The 20,153-nt window shown below is 44.7% G+C and overlaps 1 protein-coding gene across 4 annotated transcripts in view; it reads right to left on the bottom strand.

Moving 5' to 3' along the window:
• Positions 1-20,153, bottom strand: part of LOC104659792 (core histone macro-H2A.1) — a 65,357-nt gene that overhangs the window by 14,436 nt on the left and 30,768 nt on the right. The window contains exons 5-6 of one of the 4 annotated variants that reach the window (XM_030927810.1): positions 11,729-11,836; positions 2,082-2,172 (exon numbers count right to left, since the gene is read on the bottom strand). In XM_030927810.1, coding sequence (XP_030783670.1) covers positions 2,082-2,172; positions 11,729-11,836 — 199 coding nt within the window. Of the gene's footprint in view, positions 1-2,081; positions 2,173-4,209; positions 4,310-11,728; positions 11,840-20,153 lie in introns of all 4 variants that reach the window. The other 3 variants (XM_030927808.1, XM_030927809.1, XM_030927807.1) reach the window with 3 other exon arrangements.

Raw genomic sequence — 20,153 nt, forward strand, 5'->3', positions numbered from 1 at the left:
TCTTTCTGCCTTGGCGAGTTGGGGTGTCTGAAGCTGCTGAAGATTTCTGCAGGTGTGACAGTGTCGGTGAGTGATGTGTGCCAGAGTCCTGGGCAAGCTTTTGGACCCAGGTTGCTCCTGTGGCTTGGAAGCTAATAATTCCCCACCCTGTGCTTATCAATGGGTTGTAGGCAAACATGTCAGAGGAAAAGCATTAGCACTATCCTTATTCCAAAGAGATCTATTCCACTCACAATTCAGGAAGGACTGGGCTCTTCTGGGTGGCACAGTTGGGTCTGCCTGTTATTCCCCCAAGGCTTCAGCCCTGTCTCAAAGCTGCAACTCTGCTTCCTGGCATGGCTAATCCTGCTGGACACGGCCTTCCTCAGCCTGCAGCACGCAGGCCAACTTTCTCTTCTCCCTGGACCTGGGTAAGATACTTTTGCCTAGGAAGTTTCATAATTCCCATTTCACCAAATGTCCTGGATGGCAGGATGAAGCCAGGCCTTAGTAACTCCCAGCTATGACAAAGACAAGCCCTTAGCCATTCATTTATTTTTCTCTAGATAAGCACTTCCCTCCCATCAAATTTTCATTTGGTTAAAAAAGGAAGCATCTTTCTCTTAAGCTGCCTGACTTTGGAGCTCTTTAACTCCTCCAAAGTCTTGTGAAAGGGAAGTTTAATTGCCTAGAGCCCGATTTCATTTTGGCCTGGCAGACTTGGCAAATTCTGACTTCCCATCCAGTTTGTCTTTCCATCCATGTCCAAAATCCAAAATACCCAGGAGAGTGGTTAGTCCAAATTGTGGTGGCTGGGGAAGACTGAACTAGCAGTCTTTGCTAGTGATGCCAAGCAGAGCCGGGCAGCCAGAGATTGTAAGCTACTGCACATCTAGCATCCAGGACCCTTGTGAAAATCCCAATCTCCTCATCCTTCCAGATGACTTCACTGTCTGCTGACTGGAAATGTAACCATTCTCTTTAGAAGCTAGTATTTGAATCCACACTCAGAGTGCTGCTCTCAGGACCAGCACATCTACTATAAAAGTCATATATACACATGAGTGATACCTTACAGCAGGCACCAATCATGAGCCAGGCTTTACAAAACAAGGTGCTTTGCTTACATTTAATGTAATTCCCATCATTACCATTACTTTATAGATAGGGAACCTGAAGCACTGAGGAGTGAAGTGACTTACCCAGGCCCCATGATCAGTAAATGGTGACAGTAGGACTCCAGTTCCTTCCACCTAGCTCCAAAGCTGTGCTTTTTTCTATCACACGTGGGTGCCACCTCCTCAGACAGGCCCCTCAGTGTGTTCTTAAAGCAGGATACTGTGATTCTCCTGCCAGGAATCTGCAGCCTCGGGATATGGCATCTCAGGTGCCCTCTGTCTTGGCCACCCTCAGCTATTTAGCACACCAGGAATCAACCTACAATGCCTTATCAGCTGCCAGGGGAAAGGAAGGTGCTTTCTGGGTCTAGGATGATGTTTCTTATGAGTAGTCTAAGGATACCATGTCAGATTGAGGTGATTTTCATGCACCTGAAGTCTGAGAACCCTAAGTGTGGGCAAGCATTTGGAAAGGGTCCTCCTTGTGCACCTGAGGCTTTAAGGCCATTTTCGGGAACAAGTGTGCTTCTGACATGGAGACAGATTGGCAGGGGTTGCAGGGGTGGGGGTGGTCACCTGTGCATAGGCATCTGTGTTTGTCTGCTCTTCAGAGTGCATGGAGGTGGTCTTGGATGCCACTCGGTCCATGTGACTGTATTGTTCCTGCAGCTGAAATCATCTGTGAACCCAGTCTCCAACAAAGCTGTGCCTTGTGGGGCAGGTGAAGAAATGATTCTGCTGAACCAGTTTTCAAACCAGAAATGTCCATTTGTGAGCTGCATCAGCCAGGATGCATCACATCCTGGCTGACAGCTAGCTTTATTACTCAGGTTCACAACCCAGGGACAGGAGACCTTGGGAAGGTCAGGACAGCTGGAAGTGTGAAATGAATGCAGCCCTGCATAGCTGTCAAAGGATCAAGCTGTCTGCAGCGGCCGACTGACCATGCACACACACACTCGGCAGCACCCGGCTAGGCATTACCTACTTCACCACCGATGTAGAAGTCAGTGTTTGTCGGGTGAACGACAGCATCACTGTCGATCGAGGCAATGTCAGCCTGTACAACTTGCAACTATAACAGGTAAACAAATGTATATCAACTGTGTTGGACCGAGACCCACGCACAGGCACATTTACTAACGCCCCAATGGCAGGGCTGGCCTACCTGGTCGATTCCAACATATGAGCCCAAGGGGCAATCAGTCCACGCAGTGTGCGCACATGTGGATGGGGGTGAGGACAGGAGGAGGAGGAATATCAAATGTGACATGTTTAAATTAAACATTTGAATGACAAGTCCAAAAAAAGAGAAACACACACATGAGATCATTTCCAAAGGTTAAAAGAAATAAAATGAATGCCCCATTTCACTTCGCAAAAGCCTATAAAGTTGGCATCCCACTGAGAAGGCTACTAAAACATGGCATCTGTTTAAAAAAAAAAAAAAAGTGGACCATCAGGCCAACCAAAACAACAAGTTTCTCCATTCTGTCTGCAGCAGTCAACTTGCAGGCTTTTTTATTCTTGTGACATTTACCATTTTGTCTACCTTCAAGGGATTTCTCTTGAAAACCCAGAAAACAGTATTGATATATGTAGAGGATTGCCTTTATTTTTTCCCCTCAACATATGGGCTGATCTCTATCAATATTTTTCCAGGCCCATCTCTTACTCTAGCGTGTCTTATTTTTATGGTTTAATTTTTTTTGTTTGTTTTTTTACAGACAGGGTCTTGCTGTTGCCCAGGCTGGAGTGCAGTGGCACAATCATAGGTCACTGCAGCTTCGAACTCCTGGGCCTAAGCAATCCTCCTGCCTCAGCCTCCCAAGCGAGTAGCTGAGATTACAGGCATGTATCACCAAGCCCAGCTAAGTTTTTGACTTTTTGTAGAGATGAGGTCTGTCTTACCCAGGTTGGCCTCCAACTCCTGGCCTCACTCAATCCTCCTGCCTCAGCCTCCAAAAACGCTGGAGTTACAGGTGTGAGCCACTGGACCTGGCCTTTGTATTTTAGTATAAAATGTGCTTTGGATAGAATCCTTGCTTCTTCTAGCTTGTGGTTTTTTGTTTTGTTTTTTGAGTATCTGTATAAGGCAGCTGGAAAAGAAGTTCAAGCTGGACACTCTTGAGTCCAGTCCTCATGTTTTCAGCCCACTGTTGCACCCAGATCGTGTGGGTCAGGCCTGGGCTCATGGAATGAGTGTATCTCCCAGTAAGGAAGTCTGCTATCTGACAAAAACAGCGGAAGCTGAGAGCTCAAGGGATACAAAATAGATTGCACTTGAGGGTTAGGAAGGAGGCGACATCTGTGTGCCTATTTCCCCTGGCAAGCCTCTACATCGAAGAGCAGCAGAGGAGCCCTGTCGTGCCATTGAGCCGACAGTGCCACATATGTAAAGATAAAGCCATAGAGGCAGGACACTTAAGGGGCACCTCTCAGCCTGCCCTGTATCATCCACCGTCTTGAACAGGGAGACACCATGGCTCTGGGGCAGTTTTCCTCCATAAGAACTCGCTTGGAGATATTGCCCTTCTGTTTAATACCATCCTCTAGTCAAATAATTCATGAAGGTGGCATTCAGTCATATACTGTTTTCAGTTCTAAAAAAAGTTGAAGTGATGGTAGTAAATTGTGGGCTAAAGACAGCTTAATAGCATACTGATGTGGCTTGTCTTCTCTTTCAAGCTTTGTCATTTCTACTTAAGCTTTAAATGGAGAAACTATCATTTTGTAGTTACCTGAGATTTTTCAGTTCTAAAGTAAAAAAAAAAAAAAAAAAAAAAAAAAAAAAAAAACAAACAAAAACCAACACGTTTAAAAATCCCTCCCCAAGTAACCAGCAGTCAGTTTGATCATTATGGAAGAGAATTCAGATGGCAATATATTTGCAACTGAGGAGAGAATAGCCAATCACACTTAATAAAACAGATCGTTTACACTTGGAATGGCCTGGAGTAAGTCGATATTCAGTGTCTACACTCAAATATCAATCTTCGATTTGGAAATTTGGCTTGACCACTGTAAAGTCTGGGAAGATGAAACGCCTAAATTCTGGGTTCCATAACTTTTCATCTGACAGCTGGTGGTGCCGAACCCCGTCCCCAATTACCTAGGTCATCTTTAAGGTCAATGTCAGCATTGGTAGGATTGATTATGGCCTCCACCTCAAAGCCGGCTAAATTACTGATTTCACTGTGAATAAGGTTCAGCTGCAAAGAAAAGCATGAGGTGGGAAATAACAGGAGAGCTGGGAAGTCTCAGAGAAGGAGCCTTGGGATACAGGTAAAGGGCAGTGGACACTCCAAGTGCACGAGGCACAACAGGGAAGCAGGGAGTTGCTGGCTCAAATGAACCCATTTCAAACATAAGACTCAAATGCTGCTCGGGATGCAGGAGCAAGCCAACTAGAATGAATGTTCAGAGCATGTGGGTGATGCCTGGGGCAAAAGGAAGCACAAGCCACATTCGAGGAGGAGATCAACTTTCCTTTAAAGGGACTTGTGATCTGGGGGCCAAAGTAAGGCAGCTATCAGGACCTAGAATGAGTACTCATTGCTGAGGGTGGGGGCTGGTGTGACTGTCCTCATCCTTGAGTGCTGGGCTGGTGCTAACATCCTACCTGGCTTGGGCAAACGCCTAAGGGCCCTGCCATTGTCTTCCAAGTGACTATGGGTCCTTAAGGCTGTCCCCATCACTGTGACTGCTGGCTGGCTTCCCTGCCCTGCTCAGGGTGGCAAGAAGTGAGAACAGTCTGTTGCTTAGTAACATCTAATTTACGTGTTCATTAGTCATGTAATGCTGAAGTTCCCTGGTGAAACCCAGGGGAGGAAAGTTCTCCAGCAAGACAATGTGTCTTTTAAATGGTTTCCACCTTGTTGGTCAGGTTGCTCTGAGACTCAATGGGTGGCTTATTGAGCATTTTCCTTAAGTGTTATATCCAACCAATGAATTTGTTCTTTCTGAAGAGCCACTGAATGGGTGTACCCCAGCCACTGTTATTCTGTTACAATGACAACCCTGCATCTGAGTATTTGAGGAATCCCGAGTTTGAAATTCTGTGAGAGGGGCAAGGAGAATTAATGGGCCTAGGACTGCTGTTCTGGGTCCTACTATTCCCCTTGCTTTTCTTTAGGTACAAGCACCTGCAGGAAAGCTTGCTTTTGCACATGCTCTCACAATGACATTGTTCACGCTTCAGTAACATAAATTCCTAACACCTGCAGACAACTGCAATGCCTGAGTAGCCCCAGCAGAACTGGTGCTCAAGACTACAACCTAGGCCAGAATAGTGGCTGCGGTCTGCAGGGTTTACCAGGGCATGAGGCTTTGTCCAGGAGCTCACCCAGGAGAGGGCTGTGCACAAGACACTTGGCAGGGAAGCTCCTGGCAACAGAGCAAGTTGCTGCATTTCTAAGGCCAAATATTTTGTTGAAAACAAAAGCAAACAAAAAACCTGGCACTCCAGAAGCATCGGAAATATAAACCCACATTTTTGATTGCCAGAAGCAGTCGGATTCTCAAAGAGGGATGTGCTTACACTAAGAGTCATCCTCTGGGAGGAAACAGTTGTGGAATTAAGTTTTGTCATACAGCCAAAGAAGAATTCTGGCCAGGGCAGTGGACTTCATTTTTGGTTAAAGACTCAGAGAAGAGGACCAAGTTTTATTCATGTGGACTTTCTGGGTTATTGCTCCTAGCACTACAGAGTGATTTAGAGGCCACCCACACCCTTGAAGCTGAAGGAAGCCATGGGGGTGATCTCACAAAGCAAAGCTCTCAGCAGCTCAGGGCCCTGGCACCAGGTCAGAGGCACAGAAAAGAGCATGGGAGCTGGGGCCTGACTGCTGCCATCGGGGAGGGGTGTGGGTGGGCACAGAGTGGGGAGCCTTAGGGTAAGGCAAGTGAACTCTCAGGATTTAGAACAAGGCTAAGGATTTTACTCTATTATTTAGTTCTGCATTTGACTCCAAGCAAATGCTTTTTATAAAAACTCAAATTAAGCCAATACTCCCCCCACCACACACCACCAAAACACACCCCACACAGTGTGAAGAGGCAGGTTGGTGAGGAAGGCAGGCAAATGAGAAAAAGACTCGATCTACTCAGTGTAATGTGGATGTGTATGCTTTTAAGGCATCTATAAATTCCTTTGTTTAAAACAATACATGTTCAATCCTTAAAATTCACACAATTTTTTCCAATTGTATAGAAGCTTCTGGTGTTATATTCAGAAATGCTTCATTGGAAAAGTAGCTATTTTGGTGGGCTCTGCTTCAGCTAGCCAGGAAGACCCCCCCCACTGGCCTGTATCTGACTCTCTCCTGGGGAGAACCACCTGCTCTGTCTAGGGGAATGGGATTCTCTGGGGGAAACCTGGCTTTGCTGAAGCAAGGGAACAGTTGTCAACAGAACTCAAGCTCATGGAGAATTCCCAGCTTCCGTTGGACTCACTACCTTCCCGTCTGACCAGAGGCAGCCCCACTCTTGGAAGTACAGACTACAGTACCTCAGGGAGCCACTACTACTCAGCATTGAGGATTTCCTGCCAACCAAGTGCTGTTTCACTCTTCACATCTGTGGATGAGGCTAGAGTTGTGATTTTCCAACTATGCTCTGCTATGCACTGGGGCTCAGCAGAAGTCCTTAGGGTATAAGGCTGAGCCACAAAAGTTTTGTTGCTATAAAATGTGTACAAACATGTATTTTTAAACAATCTTGACTAGAAAGTGTGTGCTTGGGATGTGTGCATCAGGGGAAGAGAATGGGAAGGGGAGAAGACAAATTAATTCAAGTACTTTGGAAGGACAAATGGGTAATCAGCTTGGCAGGTGGGCCAGTGGGCAGAAGCCAACAGCGAGATGATCATGAACGAAGACAGTAGCTCCACTATACAGAAGAAAGCCCATGAGCATAGGGTGCAAATGGACCAGTACACATGTTTCTGGACAGGCTCCCACTGTCCAGTCACAAATGAATAAGCGAGATAGAGCCAAGACAGAGGTCCAGTCTTAGGAGGCCCCAGGGTCCCCTCCCACCAGCCAGGGTCAGATCCAATGGGGTTTATCAGCCAGAGGGATGTGTGTCCATCTGAAGTACACAGCAGAGAAGTGGTCCTTGTGGGTTAGGAAATCAGATTTCTGGGAACTGTAAAAATTCCCAAAATTAGTCTGATTTTCTGGGAGGAATAAGGATCATTAATGGTTTCAGAATTTGAATAAGGTGACTGCTTCTTTGTACCATCATCGGGAAAGACAGAAAACTAAGTTTTAATCCACAGCATGAGGAATTTAAAGCAGCTATGAAGACTGTTAGCCACTGAGGAAAGTAACCATAGGGCACTGCCAGTTATAGAGCAAGAGAGGGTCCCACGTGGCTGCACAGTTGGCAGAAAGGGTCGTAGCCAAGGGACCTTCAAGATCCCTTCCAGCATTGGAATCTGATGATCCTAACCTCATTGGCTTTGCTGGGCCAGCTTCTGATACAAGCAGTACTCGAGTGGGGAGTCCGTGGAAACCCTTATTCTTTACTCATGGTATATGCTCATCAGAGTATAATCTCTTTGAAGGCAAGAGTGGGTGTGGCCCCCTAACCCTGAGTGCTGCACAGTGCCTAAGCCAGTGCTGGGGTTCCCCGGGCATGTAGAGTTAGAACTGAACATCAAACATCCTCAGATATAACTCAGATAAAATGACTGCCCCTGCCCGCTTTCCTTTAAGGCATGGTTAATGGAAATGCCAGAGCTCAGAAATTGAGCCCTGAGCCTGGCTTGGATCTGAGGCGGCTCAGAGCCAAGCTGCCCTCGCCTGGATGGGAGGCTGGCCCCCACCATTTAGGGCAGAGCAGGAGGCGGTCTGTTGATGACGACAGGGAAGCAGTGCCTGGATGGACATGCAGACTGCCTGACCTGACCTACTTGGCTACAGGAAATAGTACATTCCTTCTCGGTTCTTTTAAAAAAATATTAGAAACCCAATTTTAGTTAATGAAAGTGATTGTTAAAGATAGTGCCTGAGTGGTATGTTAAATCTACCCTGTAACTGTCAGATGTTGGTGTATCTCATTCTCTCATAATAGACAAGGAAGCCTGGCTGGTCTCATTTCCCTGTGCTGACCACCTAAAGTGCAGTTATTTTCCTGTCCCCAAAGTTCACTTCAACGAGGGGAATGGGAAGGGCAGTGTCTTCCATAGGACCCTCCTGAATGCCGTGTCTTCCCTGGGGCACACTGCAGGGCTAGCTCCTGCCCTCACAGCTGTGCTGTGTGGTTCTCCCTGCACACATGCATGCCCAGTCTGGATTTCTCCAGAGGCCTTGGACCTGGCAGCAGAATCTAGTGTGTCCAGCTAGAAAGAGCCCCACAAAGATAAGGACATGGATAGACACTGCTGGATGGCTAGATGGCCGATAGCTGAGCCATTCCTTCATGGCTTTGTCAGTTTCCTAAACTATCTCAGAAGCCAGTCCTCAGCCATAGTGGGGAGAAGGGGTGAATGTTTTTCTCCCTCACTGTTGCTTCAACTTCAAGAGCTCCCTTTCTCCTCACAGTTCTTCCAGCCCCCAGGAGAAGGGTGTGTGGATCAAAGGGAGAAAACCTATGGTACGTTATGCCTGTCTTGAATGGCCTGCGAGCTGGGGTTGCCATCTTGATCATTTGGGAGGTAAGGAGACTCGTCACAGCCTCAGACTGCCTTCCCAACTCCTTCAAATAATACTGACTCTACCAAGGAAACTTAAAGCATTTACTACCACTGACACATTAGACACATTAGAAATGTTTTTTCTGAAAACTGTAAAACCTCTGAAAAAAGGCTGCAAATCTTAGCTGAACACAAAGCAAAAGCATTTAGTTGACTCAGATTCACAGCACTGATTTCCTTTTTAAAACAATTCAACAATTTGTGTGAACACTGGGCAAAATCAGTGAGTAATGGCTGTGATGACTCCTGAGACTTCAGTATGTGAAATACATCATTAACATCAATGGTCAGGCTCCTAAGCCTGGGCCATGCCTCCTGAGTAGCTTAGCAACCATGCCTTACAGGGCTGTAGCACGCACAATATCACCCTTCTCCATCCCAGCTTGCTTGCAATCTTCAAGCACAGGTTTCAATTTCACAGATAGAAAAATGAGATTCACAGGACACAGGGTACCTATAGTCACCATTCTAAAGTACCCCTTTTGAAACATTTCCTAAACTCCAAGTCAAAGTTAATGTCTATAATATTTTAAATGTGCTTTTTGTAAAAACTGTGTCAGTTTCATGATTTTTGCCTTTTTTACACTATATGCCATGATTTTCACCTGACAGTAATAGCCAATAAAAAGCCAGAAAGTAATGCTTCAAAATAATGCTCTACTGTATCAACGCTCACTCCATCTCATGCTGCAGGGGTGTAGGGTTCCAGAAAGGGCAGTTGGAACCCTAGTTTCTAACACTGGTGCTTAGGCTGACATTAGATGCTGGTTTACTTTGGAAACATGCCGTTTATTCTGCTGAGCAGTGTCTGCAGCACTAGATCTTTGGGTGCCTCTTCCTGGATATGTGAATCTTGGGTCATAAAGTCGCAAGCACATTCAACAGGAAGAGCAGTTTCTTGGTAGCTTGGTGTTTTGTTTTCACCACTACAAAGGGGGTGATACAGGAAAGAAGGCTAGGTGGTCTGTCTGGGTCTACATTCAACCCCTTCTTTTATGGCTGACCATTTTATACTGAGGGTTCCAGCTTAATCATTCCTTTCAAATTTTCCCTCCAAAAGTCAAGATAAGCACATTAGTTTCACTGTTAAGCTCACTGCTTTCATTCTCCATTTTTCAAAATAACATTAAATGATATGTTTGCAATTTATTATAGAGTATCAGTACTTTTCTATGGCTGTTTGTATCCTCATCCTACCAATCCTGAGTAGGGAACAGTCAGTATTAGCCAAAATTTTACTCTACTGTACTTTATTTTTATTCGTGTGACGCCTGACCCTGAGACCAGGTGTATCTGAAAAAGAAGAGTTATGTTGCTAAGAGCTGACATGTTTCTGGCTCTTGGGAGAAGCCAGCAAGATATCTGTGGCCTTTGCCCCCTCCCCTCCAGGGCTCACAAACAGAGCCCAGAGGAGGCCGCGATCCCATTTCTTTCAGAAGATCACAGCAACAAGAAGGGCATCTGCATTTTGCATGGACATTTTTACAGCCATATTTGCTGCTACTTTGGAAATATTTTAGTTCATCCAGCAAGGGAGGTATGAGGAATTCTGATTTGAGGCTGCCTTTGGAGCGGCTGGCAGGAGGTAGCAAGAACACAGGGAAGGGAGAGGCCAGGGTGGGAGTGCCTAAGGGCAGAGTGGGGAAAAGAGGTAGAAGGTGACCCCAGGGGCTGAACTGCTCTGTATTTCAAACGGAAGCAATGTGGATGGGTCACATTAACTTTCAATACATTACCCAAGGAATATATTACACGGGTGAAAGTAGACCCAGGCAGTTGTCTTCACTGCTGAGTCAACATTTTTAAAAGAATGAAAAATATTCCAAACAAAAACTTTCAAAGCCCCAGACCTTAAGATGACAACTAGTGCTACTTTTTCTTTTGAAAAAATGCATACAAAATACAGAGAATGGTTAAAAATGTAAACAGTAATGGTTATTTTCTGGAACACAGAGTCCACCACAGGAATTGCATCATGAGAGAGAGTGCAATTAGTGACAGAAAGAGGGAAGGGGGGGGTAGGAGGAGAACTTGCAATGACGTGAGCAAGGGAACCGTGTCACTGTGATGCAAAAGAAATTGACAGTGAGGGTTTAAAAATGATGCAGCTTCAGATCCAAGTTTGTTACCACATTCAAACTAAACACAGATTAACTTGGAAGGTCAAATTCACTCCTTTAATTTTTTAAGTATAGGATTAAAAAATTAAGAAGACCTTAATTCTTTCTTCCCACCCCTTTTTTGGTGTCAATAAAGAAATATTAGTTAACTCTCATTCTCAGGTCTTAAAAGCCTTTGCATCATTTTTATTTTCAATAAAAGTGAATCATCTTTTACAAAACCATGGCGTCCTGGCAAAGTTGCATCACTGGGGCGGCTGAAAATATATTGCCCATGGTTAAAACAAACAAACAATTAGCTGGAAGAGTCATCTGGTGGTTCAGTGAAGAAACCCAGTGCACCCATCAGTACAGTCTGAAAACAATCCCCTGTAGAGCCCTGCATCAGACCTGAGGCTCTACCTTTAGTGCCCCCCAGGACAAGCAGGCTGCCGGCTAGATTGTTGACCTTCCACCATCAGGGCTTGACTTCTGCCTAGTTCCCCAGCTGGTGCTATCTGATGACCAGTTTATCCCACAGAAGCAGCTCCTCCTCCAGACTAACCAAGGGTCCCCATCTCCCACAGGAGCCTCCTGCCCTCTTCTTTTTTACCACTGTCTCCCTTCCCTAGCTGCCAGGGTCCTCCCTCAGCATTGTGGCCTCCCCAGCACTTAGCCCTCCCTGAGGCCACTCCCAAAGCTCACGGCGCACTCTGTCTACCCACAAGGCTGGGAGTGGCCCCTGGGACACCCCCCAGCCTTCCAGTGGAGATGGCCTGTGCCCATCTGTCCCTTGGGTCCCTCGAGTAGACTGAGGCCGCGCATCTGCCTACCTTCTGGCCGAGGAAGAGGCTCTTGGTGGAGAGGACTGTGAAGCCGTCGGCAGGTGTGCCCTCAGTTGTGCTGTCGGCGCTGGCTGCCTTACTGACTTCACCCTGCTTCTTCTTGCACAGACAGAAGGGTCAGAATGTGGGCCACACAGACACAGGCATCCTAACAGAGAGGCAGCTCCCAAGCCTCACCCATAACACCCAAGGGGAAACAGGAAACTAAACCACAACCAGTTCTCAGCATTTCTCCAAGGGGGAGCTCTGACTCATTTTGAGGTACAAGAGTTCTATAGAGTGTGTTGTTATATTTTAATCACTTTATGATCTTAAAAAAAAAAAAAAAAGCAGTCACTTAAAGGTAAAACTTCACTTTACAGTGATCATTTAGGATAGAATCATTTTCATAAATTCAGACCAATTAAATGTCTCTTAATTAAGGATCTTCAAGTGTCTTTCCTTTCTAGATGTCTGCAATACTATTAAAGATTAAGAGGAAAAACTGTTCTAGGTCACTAGTTCTCAAAAAGCAGACTAAGGACTATAACCCTCCAACCTTCCTGACTCCAGAAGGTCAGACTCGCTTCCACCCTCCTTCATTAAAGCCAGCGTTAGAGAAGGATGCATGTGGTGGCTGTGGTGAACCATCTGTCTTCCTGGGGACCCCCTGACCCCAGTAGTGGGCATGGTTCTTGGCTTGGTCTTCAGCTTCTTCCTCAGCATCATTAAGACTAAAATATATGCCCTGGAGTTCCCAAGGATCTTCTGAGAGAGGTACATGACATGGAGAGTTTAAGAAACCAGCTTTCCGATCGTCTGCTTCCTAACATTTTCCTACAACTGATCTGCCCTAAGAAGGATCTACACCTGTGGTCAAGAATCCACACCAGAGCTCCTTTCATAACTACCCTCCTCTCACTTCCCAGAGTAAATATTAATATGGCCCACCACTGTAGGAGTAGGGATGCATGTTTTTGGCATATTTCTATTAAGGACAAAGCCTATATTAGAAATTGATACTCTGGCTAATTTGGAGATTTTCTGCATTAAAATAAATTGTAGAGTAAGGATAGTGAGAACAACATCGGTTTTCATTTAGACACTTCACCTTTCCCTTCCCCAAATTATTAACAAAAAGTACCTCACTCCTGAGGGAGGGTCTAGTGGGAGGAAATCCAGAAAGAAGGGGTGAGAAATATTACAGATGGCCGTGCCTTCCTGAAGAATAAATCTGAATAAACTCAGGGCAAGGCCTGTGTCCTATCCATTTGCCTATTTAGGATTCAAATTCATTAATATGAGCATATTAACATTTTTTACTTACAATGAAAAGTAAGGTCTAATTTTGCTAACGGCTTTTAACAACAAGGGCTGATTTAGCAATTATGTTATATGGCAAACATTTCTCCCAAATTTAGTGAGCTAAATCTGAAGTTCCAAGGTTACACTATAAATGAGAGAAAAAGCATTTTATCAAGAAATATAGTACTGGCACAGATACATTACAATTATCACTATTTTGATTTTCCTATTGTTTACCATTTGATGAGTGAAAGAGAAACAGGTATAATCAACAACTATACGGTAAATCTTGGTGACACCCTTTTTGATATACTTTTCAGGAGCCAAGAATAGGAAAGGCTGCATAACAGACTTTCACAAGTCAGGTGTTTTTAATCCCGCTTTCAACAAAACTGAAGCAATACCTAATTGAGTTAATAGCTGATAGATCTTCAGAAAATAGACTGGTGAAGTTAACAGTAACGGAACAGCGTTGATTTCCTCACTGTGACCATGTGTACCACGGTTATGTGAGATGTTAACAATGGGGAAACTGGGTGAGGGATATTCGAGAACTCTCTGTACTATCTTTGTAACCCTATGTAAACCTAATGCTATTCTAAAATAAAACATTTATTAAAACAAATTGATGAGATTACACTATGTACTGTTGGCATATATCAAAGAATTCAGAGGACTGAATGATGTTGCTATAAGAAAACCGTTTCCATTTCAATTTTTTTTAGTGAAGATTTCCCAGACATTCATATCTAGAAATATATAAAAATAGTAGGCCGAGCCCTATTTCATTTCAACAATAAGTAATATTCAACTGAGGATACCTGAACTAGTTAGGGGGAAAAAAATCCACCCAGCCCATTACAAGATGCTTTTCCAATAAAATTTTACCTTTTCCTTAACAGTTATTAGAATTTGTAATGCATCTGTCAGTTTGATCAATTGTATATTATTAATAAATGTGCTAGCCAATCTTGTAGAATCTATTTAGCGCTTTTATAAAAGTTAAAAAAAAACTTTTTCAAAACTGAAATTTATATACATTATTTTTGTTGCAGAACTAGAAAACAGAATAGAATTGTGTTACATTAAGATGAAAGTTTGTGGGGTAAGCAAAAGAGAAATAAGGAGAAAATGTAAACTTTCCAACTGTTAAAAATGGTCACAGGACATAAAAGTGATATTATTCTGAAGTTTGAACTCTTAAGTTTTGTATTTGGGTCCTGACTCCCCTAACAGCATGACCTTGGGAAAACTGCTCCCTTTCCCTAAGCTTTAGATTCCTTATTTGAAACATAAGACTGGGTCTGGGAGTAGTGGCTCATGCCTGTAATCCCAAGACTTTTGGGGGACAAGGCCAGAGGATACCAGCCTGGGTAACACAGCAAAACCCCATTGCTACCAAAAAGGGAAGGGAAAGGAAGGGAAGGGTGGGGAGGGGGAAGAGGGGAGGGGAGGGGGAGGAGGGGAGGGGGAGGGGAGGAGGAGGGGAGGGGAGGAGGAGGGGAGGGGAGGAGGAGGAGAGGGGAGGAGGGGAGGGAGGAGGGGGGAGGAGGGGAGGAGGAGGGAGGGGGAGGGAGGGGGGAGGGGGGGGGGAGGGGGAGGGGGAGGAGGGCGAGGGGGGGAGGGGAGGGGGAGGAGGGGAGGGGGAGGGGGAGGATGGGAGGGGGAGGGGAAGGAGGGGGAGGGGGGAGTGAAGGGGAAAGGGAGAGGGGAGGGAAGGGAAAGGGAAGAGGGGAGAAGGAAGGGGAAAGGGAGAGGGGAAGGGAAGGGGAAAGGGAGAGGGGAAGGGAAGGGAAGGGGAAGTGAAGGGGGGAGGGGAAGAAAAGGGAGGGAAGGGGGAGGGGAGGGAAGGGAAGGGGGAGGGAAGGGGGAGGGGAGGGAGAGGGAAGGGAGAGGGAAAGGGAAGGAAAGTAAGAAAATTAGACTAAGACTGGAGAGTTCCTGATTAAACGATTGGCCTTAGAAAGCAGTAAAGCACTCTAGAGACAAGCCATCACTGCCTGGTCCTATATAGCCCGCCCACTTGGCAAAGAACTTCTGCCTTTTCCCTTCAAGGTTCCCACCCGACAGGACAACAGAGCAGGTGCTTAAGGTCAGCACAGTTGTCCTGTGAGATGTTAACACATTCAAATCATAGCAACTGTGCCCAAGTTTTTCATAAAGCCTATTGTCTGAAATTATGTCTCTTCCTAATGTTTTGGTATTAAAATGCCCTTTCTTATGGTTGCCTAGTATTCCATGGTGTATATGTGCCACATTTTCTTAATCCAGTCTATCATTGATGGACATTTGGGTTGGTTCCAAGTCTGCTATTGTGAATAGTGCTGCAATAAACATACATGTGCATGTGTCTTTATAGTGGCATGATTTATAATCCTTTGGATATATACCCAGTAATGGTATTGCTGGGTCAAATGGTATTTCTAGTTCTAGATCCTTGAGGAATCGCCACACTGTCTTCCACAATGGTTGAACTAGTTTACACTCCCACCAACAGTGTAAAAGCGTTCCTATTTCTCCACACCCTCTCCAGCACCTGTTGTTTCCTGACTTTTTAATGATCACCATTCTAACTGGCGTGAGATAGTATCTCATTGTGGTTTTGATTTGCATTTCTCTGATGACTAGTGATGATGAGCATTTTTTCATGTGTCTGTTAGCGGCATAAATGTCTTCTTTTGAGAAGTGTCTGTTCATATCCTTTGCCTACTTTTTGATGGGGTTGTTTTAGTTTTTCTTGTAAATTTGTTTAAGTTCTTTGTAGATTCTGGATATTAGTCCTTTGTCAGATGGCCTTTGTAGGGACATGGATGAAGCTGGAAGCCATCATTCTGAGCAAACTATCACAAGGACAGAAAACCAAACATTGCATGTTCTCACTCATAGGTGGGAACTGAACAATGACAACACTTGGACACAGGGCGGGGAACATCACACACCGGGGCCTGTCAGGGGGTGAGGGGCTGGGGGAGGGATAGCATTAGGAGATATACCTAATGTAAATGATGAGTTAATGGGTGCAGCAAACCAACATGGCACATATATAGCTATGTAACAAACCTGCACATTGTGCACATGTATCCTAGAACTTAAAGTATAATTTTTAAAAATGCCCTTTCTTCTATGAAATGGTGATACTAAGTGGTAGATTATTTTCATATCTCAGTTTGGGGGAAATAAAAGTTAGCAAGCAATCCTGTCTTTCAGTTCCAAAAAGACTGTTATAATTTTATATTTTCCTACAAACCCATAAATTTCCATGTATTGGACACTTGCCCGGCTTTGTTCTGAGCAGAAAACCTGTTAGGTCAGAGTCAGCTGGGTGACATTTAAGAATCTGTAGAACTGAGCATCCAGAAAGACTTACGTAAAATCATCACCCCACGTTTACCTATGTTTAGTGTCTTATTCTAATGTTTGAACAGCCTAAAATTTCAATAGAAGGCAAGCAAATTTTTGTAATAGTAGCTTCTCAAACGAACCAATTCCTTTCACTGGCTCCCCTTACCAGAACATTAATCACTCAATTTGCAGTTTAAATATTTATGCCTCAACAAGAAAAAGAGGCACTCTACGAAAATCACCTTGGGCTTTTGCCGGGTGGTGAGGAGCAAGCCTGTATTTATGATCTAGTAGGGCAGTTTTCACATGGGGATAGGGTGAGGTTTGTTGACGGTTGTGTTTGAAAAAATCCATGGTGAGATCATTATTATTCAAAAGTTTGGCAAAAACTGGCTTCTTAGAGACCCCATAAAAGTTATCCTATGATTCTTAGTGTACATTCTGATGGATCTTAACCTAAGGGACAAAATTAGGCATAGTTTCCTTTGAATTTTAGGTATTTTATTTTATGCATTTGGAATCTTTATCTCGAGTAAGGGTCCCTAGGCTTCCCTCACTGCCAAAAGTATACATGTTACAAAAACGTTAGGGAGCCCGCAGGCAAGTCCTGTCACGTTCTCTTAAGAGGGGCCAGGCATGCTCCCACCTCAGGCCTACTTGTCATTCCTCTGCCAGGAGCTCTCTGCCCCCAGTCACTTGCATGGCCAAATACCTTACTCTGCTGGGGCTCCACTCCAGTATCATGACAGCAACCTTACCTCACTGCCTATGTAAAATAATACTGGCTCTGCCATCATGCCACTTTATTTTTGTCATAGCAGCTACTCCCTCCTGCCTTCTGTAATGAATCTGCACATCCTCCCTGAACACTGAGGGAGGGCAGGGACTTTGTTCTCTGCCACATCTCCACTACTGAGAATAGTAACTAGTGTATACAGACTAGATACAAATTGGTCAAATGAATATTCATGTTTTAAAAACTCAGTATTAAACATTAAAAAGATGAGGTGGTTTTTGAGATTAATGTATTTAAAATGCCCTAAAAGTGAGTAATAGCCAAAGTTAAAAATATACTCACTCTTTGCCTCAGTAAGTTCACTTTGAGGACTTTATCCTACACATTTACTTGCACGTGAGGACAGAGACCCACAAACAATGACAGTTACTATTTGTCAGAATGAATGCTAGAACAATCTAAAAGTCCACTTGTAGAAGGGTGATGATATGGTTTGGCTCTGTGCTCCCCACCCAAATCTCACCTCAAATTGTAATCCCCATAATCCCCATGTGTCAAGGGTGGGACCAGGTGGAGGTAAATGGATCATGGCGGGTGGTTCCCCCTTGAGCTGTTCCCATGACAGTGAATGAGTTCTCATGAAATTTGATGGTTTTATAAGTGTCTGGCATTTCCCCTGCTTGCTCCTCTCTCTCCTGCTGTCCTGTGAAGAGGTGCCTTTTGCTGTGATTCTAAGTTTCCTGAGGCTTTCCCAGTCATGTGGAACTGTGAGTCAATTAAACTGCTTTTCTTTATAAATTACTCAGTCTCGGGCCTTTCTTTACAGCAGTATAAGAATGGACTAATTCAGCTGGCTACACTGGTTTTATATATCACGTAAGTGACCAGTCATCCCATGCAACACTAAAGCAGCTCTACATGCAGAGACATGGAAGGACTGCCCAGAGAGTGACAGGGGCAGTGAACACAGGTGCCAGACACTATTCTATGCACTTTCATGAATTCTGCTAAGCCTCACAACCACCTTGTGTTACATCTCCTTTTTAAAGATGAGGAAACTGAACACCAGAGATGTTCTGCAACCTGCCAAAATCATGCAGCTAGGAAATGACTAGCCCCAGAGCCTGCACTCTTAATCACTATGCCACACTGCTAAAATAGGGGGGTCATATGATTTTTTTATTTTAAAAAAAAGAGCAAGTAGGATGGGGAGGGAGTTATACCTCTATATGCTTTTATACGCATAGACTGTCTGAAAGGAGACATAAAAACTCGTTGAGTGCGCCTTGGGGAGAAGTAGGGTGAGGGACTACAGTGGGAGCAAAATATTTTTTACTGCATACTTTTTTGTTCAAACTCATACATATGCCCTACTCAAAAACATTATGTAATATGCATATGGTTACTGAATTGTAAGGCTGAAATGGACCCAATCATTCTATGGGTGGAGGTAAATTGAGGCACAGAGAGGGAACAGACTTGCCTGAAGGCACCCAAGTGGAGAGTAGGAGCCCTAGTGTACAGCCAGGGCTCTGGACACCCAGCCCCTGGTGCAGTTTGTTGCCTTCTCCAACCATTCCCACTATAGCTGACTCAGCTGTCACAACCGGAGATTTTCAAAACCTCCAAATTATGTAGAATTGTGGGGAAAATTATGATTTGGAAGTCAAGTGTTGACACCTGAAAAATACCAACTCTCACTACAAGTGCTTTAGCATGTTACTAACGCTTTCTCTGCATGTCTCTGGAAAGGTTATTTTCAGAACATTCCACTTAAACCTAGAGATGCAGGGTTTTCTGCTGTTTCTGGGAGCTGACACCACAATTTACATTAAACAAATGTTTTGAAAATTAGCTGTTCACGGTTCCAATTTCAGCTTCCCCCAGGGTTTAATGTTAGCCAAATACTGGTACAGTAAGCAGACAATGTGTTTTATTGTGTGGAAGAAAAACAGACCACCATAACAGGCTTCCTGCTTTTGTAATCAAGGGAAAAGTTGAGTGGTCGAGTGATTATTGGCATATGGTTATTAGAAACACTAAGTTCCAAATATAGCTTCTAGGAGCTAAAGATACCCCTGCTCCAAATATTTCAAGTCCAAAAAGTAAGATGAATTCCTAGTGTTTAGTAAATTGGAAAGTTCAGAAAGTCATAGAACAAAAACTACTAGGGAAAGACTAGAGTAATGGGAACAAGATTCAGCCCAGGTTTGCCAGCAGATACTGGCATGAGAGACCCACTCAAATATCAACAGTGAACGCATGAAGGAGGGCGATGGCTCAGGACACAGCCAGGGCAAAGGCTAAGCTGAGGACATGGTCCTGCCCCTGCTGGTCCTCAGCACCAAGGGCCCTGCTCTGTGGGCAGCCAGGTCTCTGGGGCTCATAATCAAAAGATGATAGATTCAATATCTTCATTGCCTTTTTAACATTTAAAAAGGGTTGCACAAGCACTTTCCTCTTGCCTTCCCTTCCCCGCCCTCCTCCCAACTGCAAATGTTGAAAGGGAAAAAGAAACTGTCCAATCTGCTAATTCTATAGTTAGCAGGAATGAGCAGTGGAGCATTCTGTGAAATCCCTGCCTGGCCTCAAGCCTCTTCCAGGACTTGTGAGCTAGGTGGAATGCAAGTGCCTGGAAATAACTTACAGGACACTCCTCAATATTGGATTTCTCTCTCAAAAGAGCTGGGAGTGATTCTGGGCCTAAGGGTGGGTAGCATGGTGGCAAGAGGAATTTAGATTTTGTGTATGCAAAGAAATACAGACTCTTCCACCTCAACTAAAGAAAGCTCCACAAACAGTGTGGATGTGAGAAGGTTGGGGGGGTCACAGAAGATGTCCCTGCATGCGGGTGAAAGCCAGTCTGCCTGAGGCACAGGCAGGCTCAAAGGAGAGGACATGCTGACAGGACAGGAGGAGCTCTGTCCACCTGGTCACAGCTCCTTGAGCCTGTCCTGGGAAGGTGTCCTCACTGTCTCACTCAGGTAAGAGGATTTGGGCTCATGTAGGAAGAAATTCCTGACACTGCATCATTAGATTCCACAGGGTGTT

Source organism: Rhinopithecus roxellana, chromosome 3 (assembly GCF_007565055.1).
Source record: "Rhinopithecus roxellana isolate Shanxi Qingling chromosome 3, ASM756505v1, whole genome shotgun sequence".
Lineage (NCBI taxonomy): Eukaryota > Metazoa > Chordata > Mammalia > Primates > Cercopithecidae > Rhinopithecus > Rhinopithecus roxellana.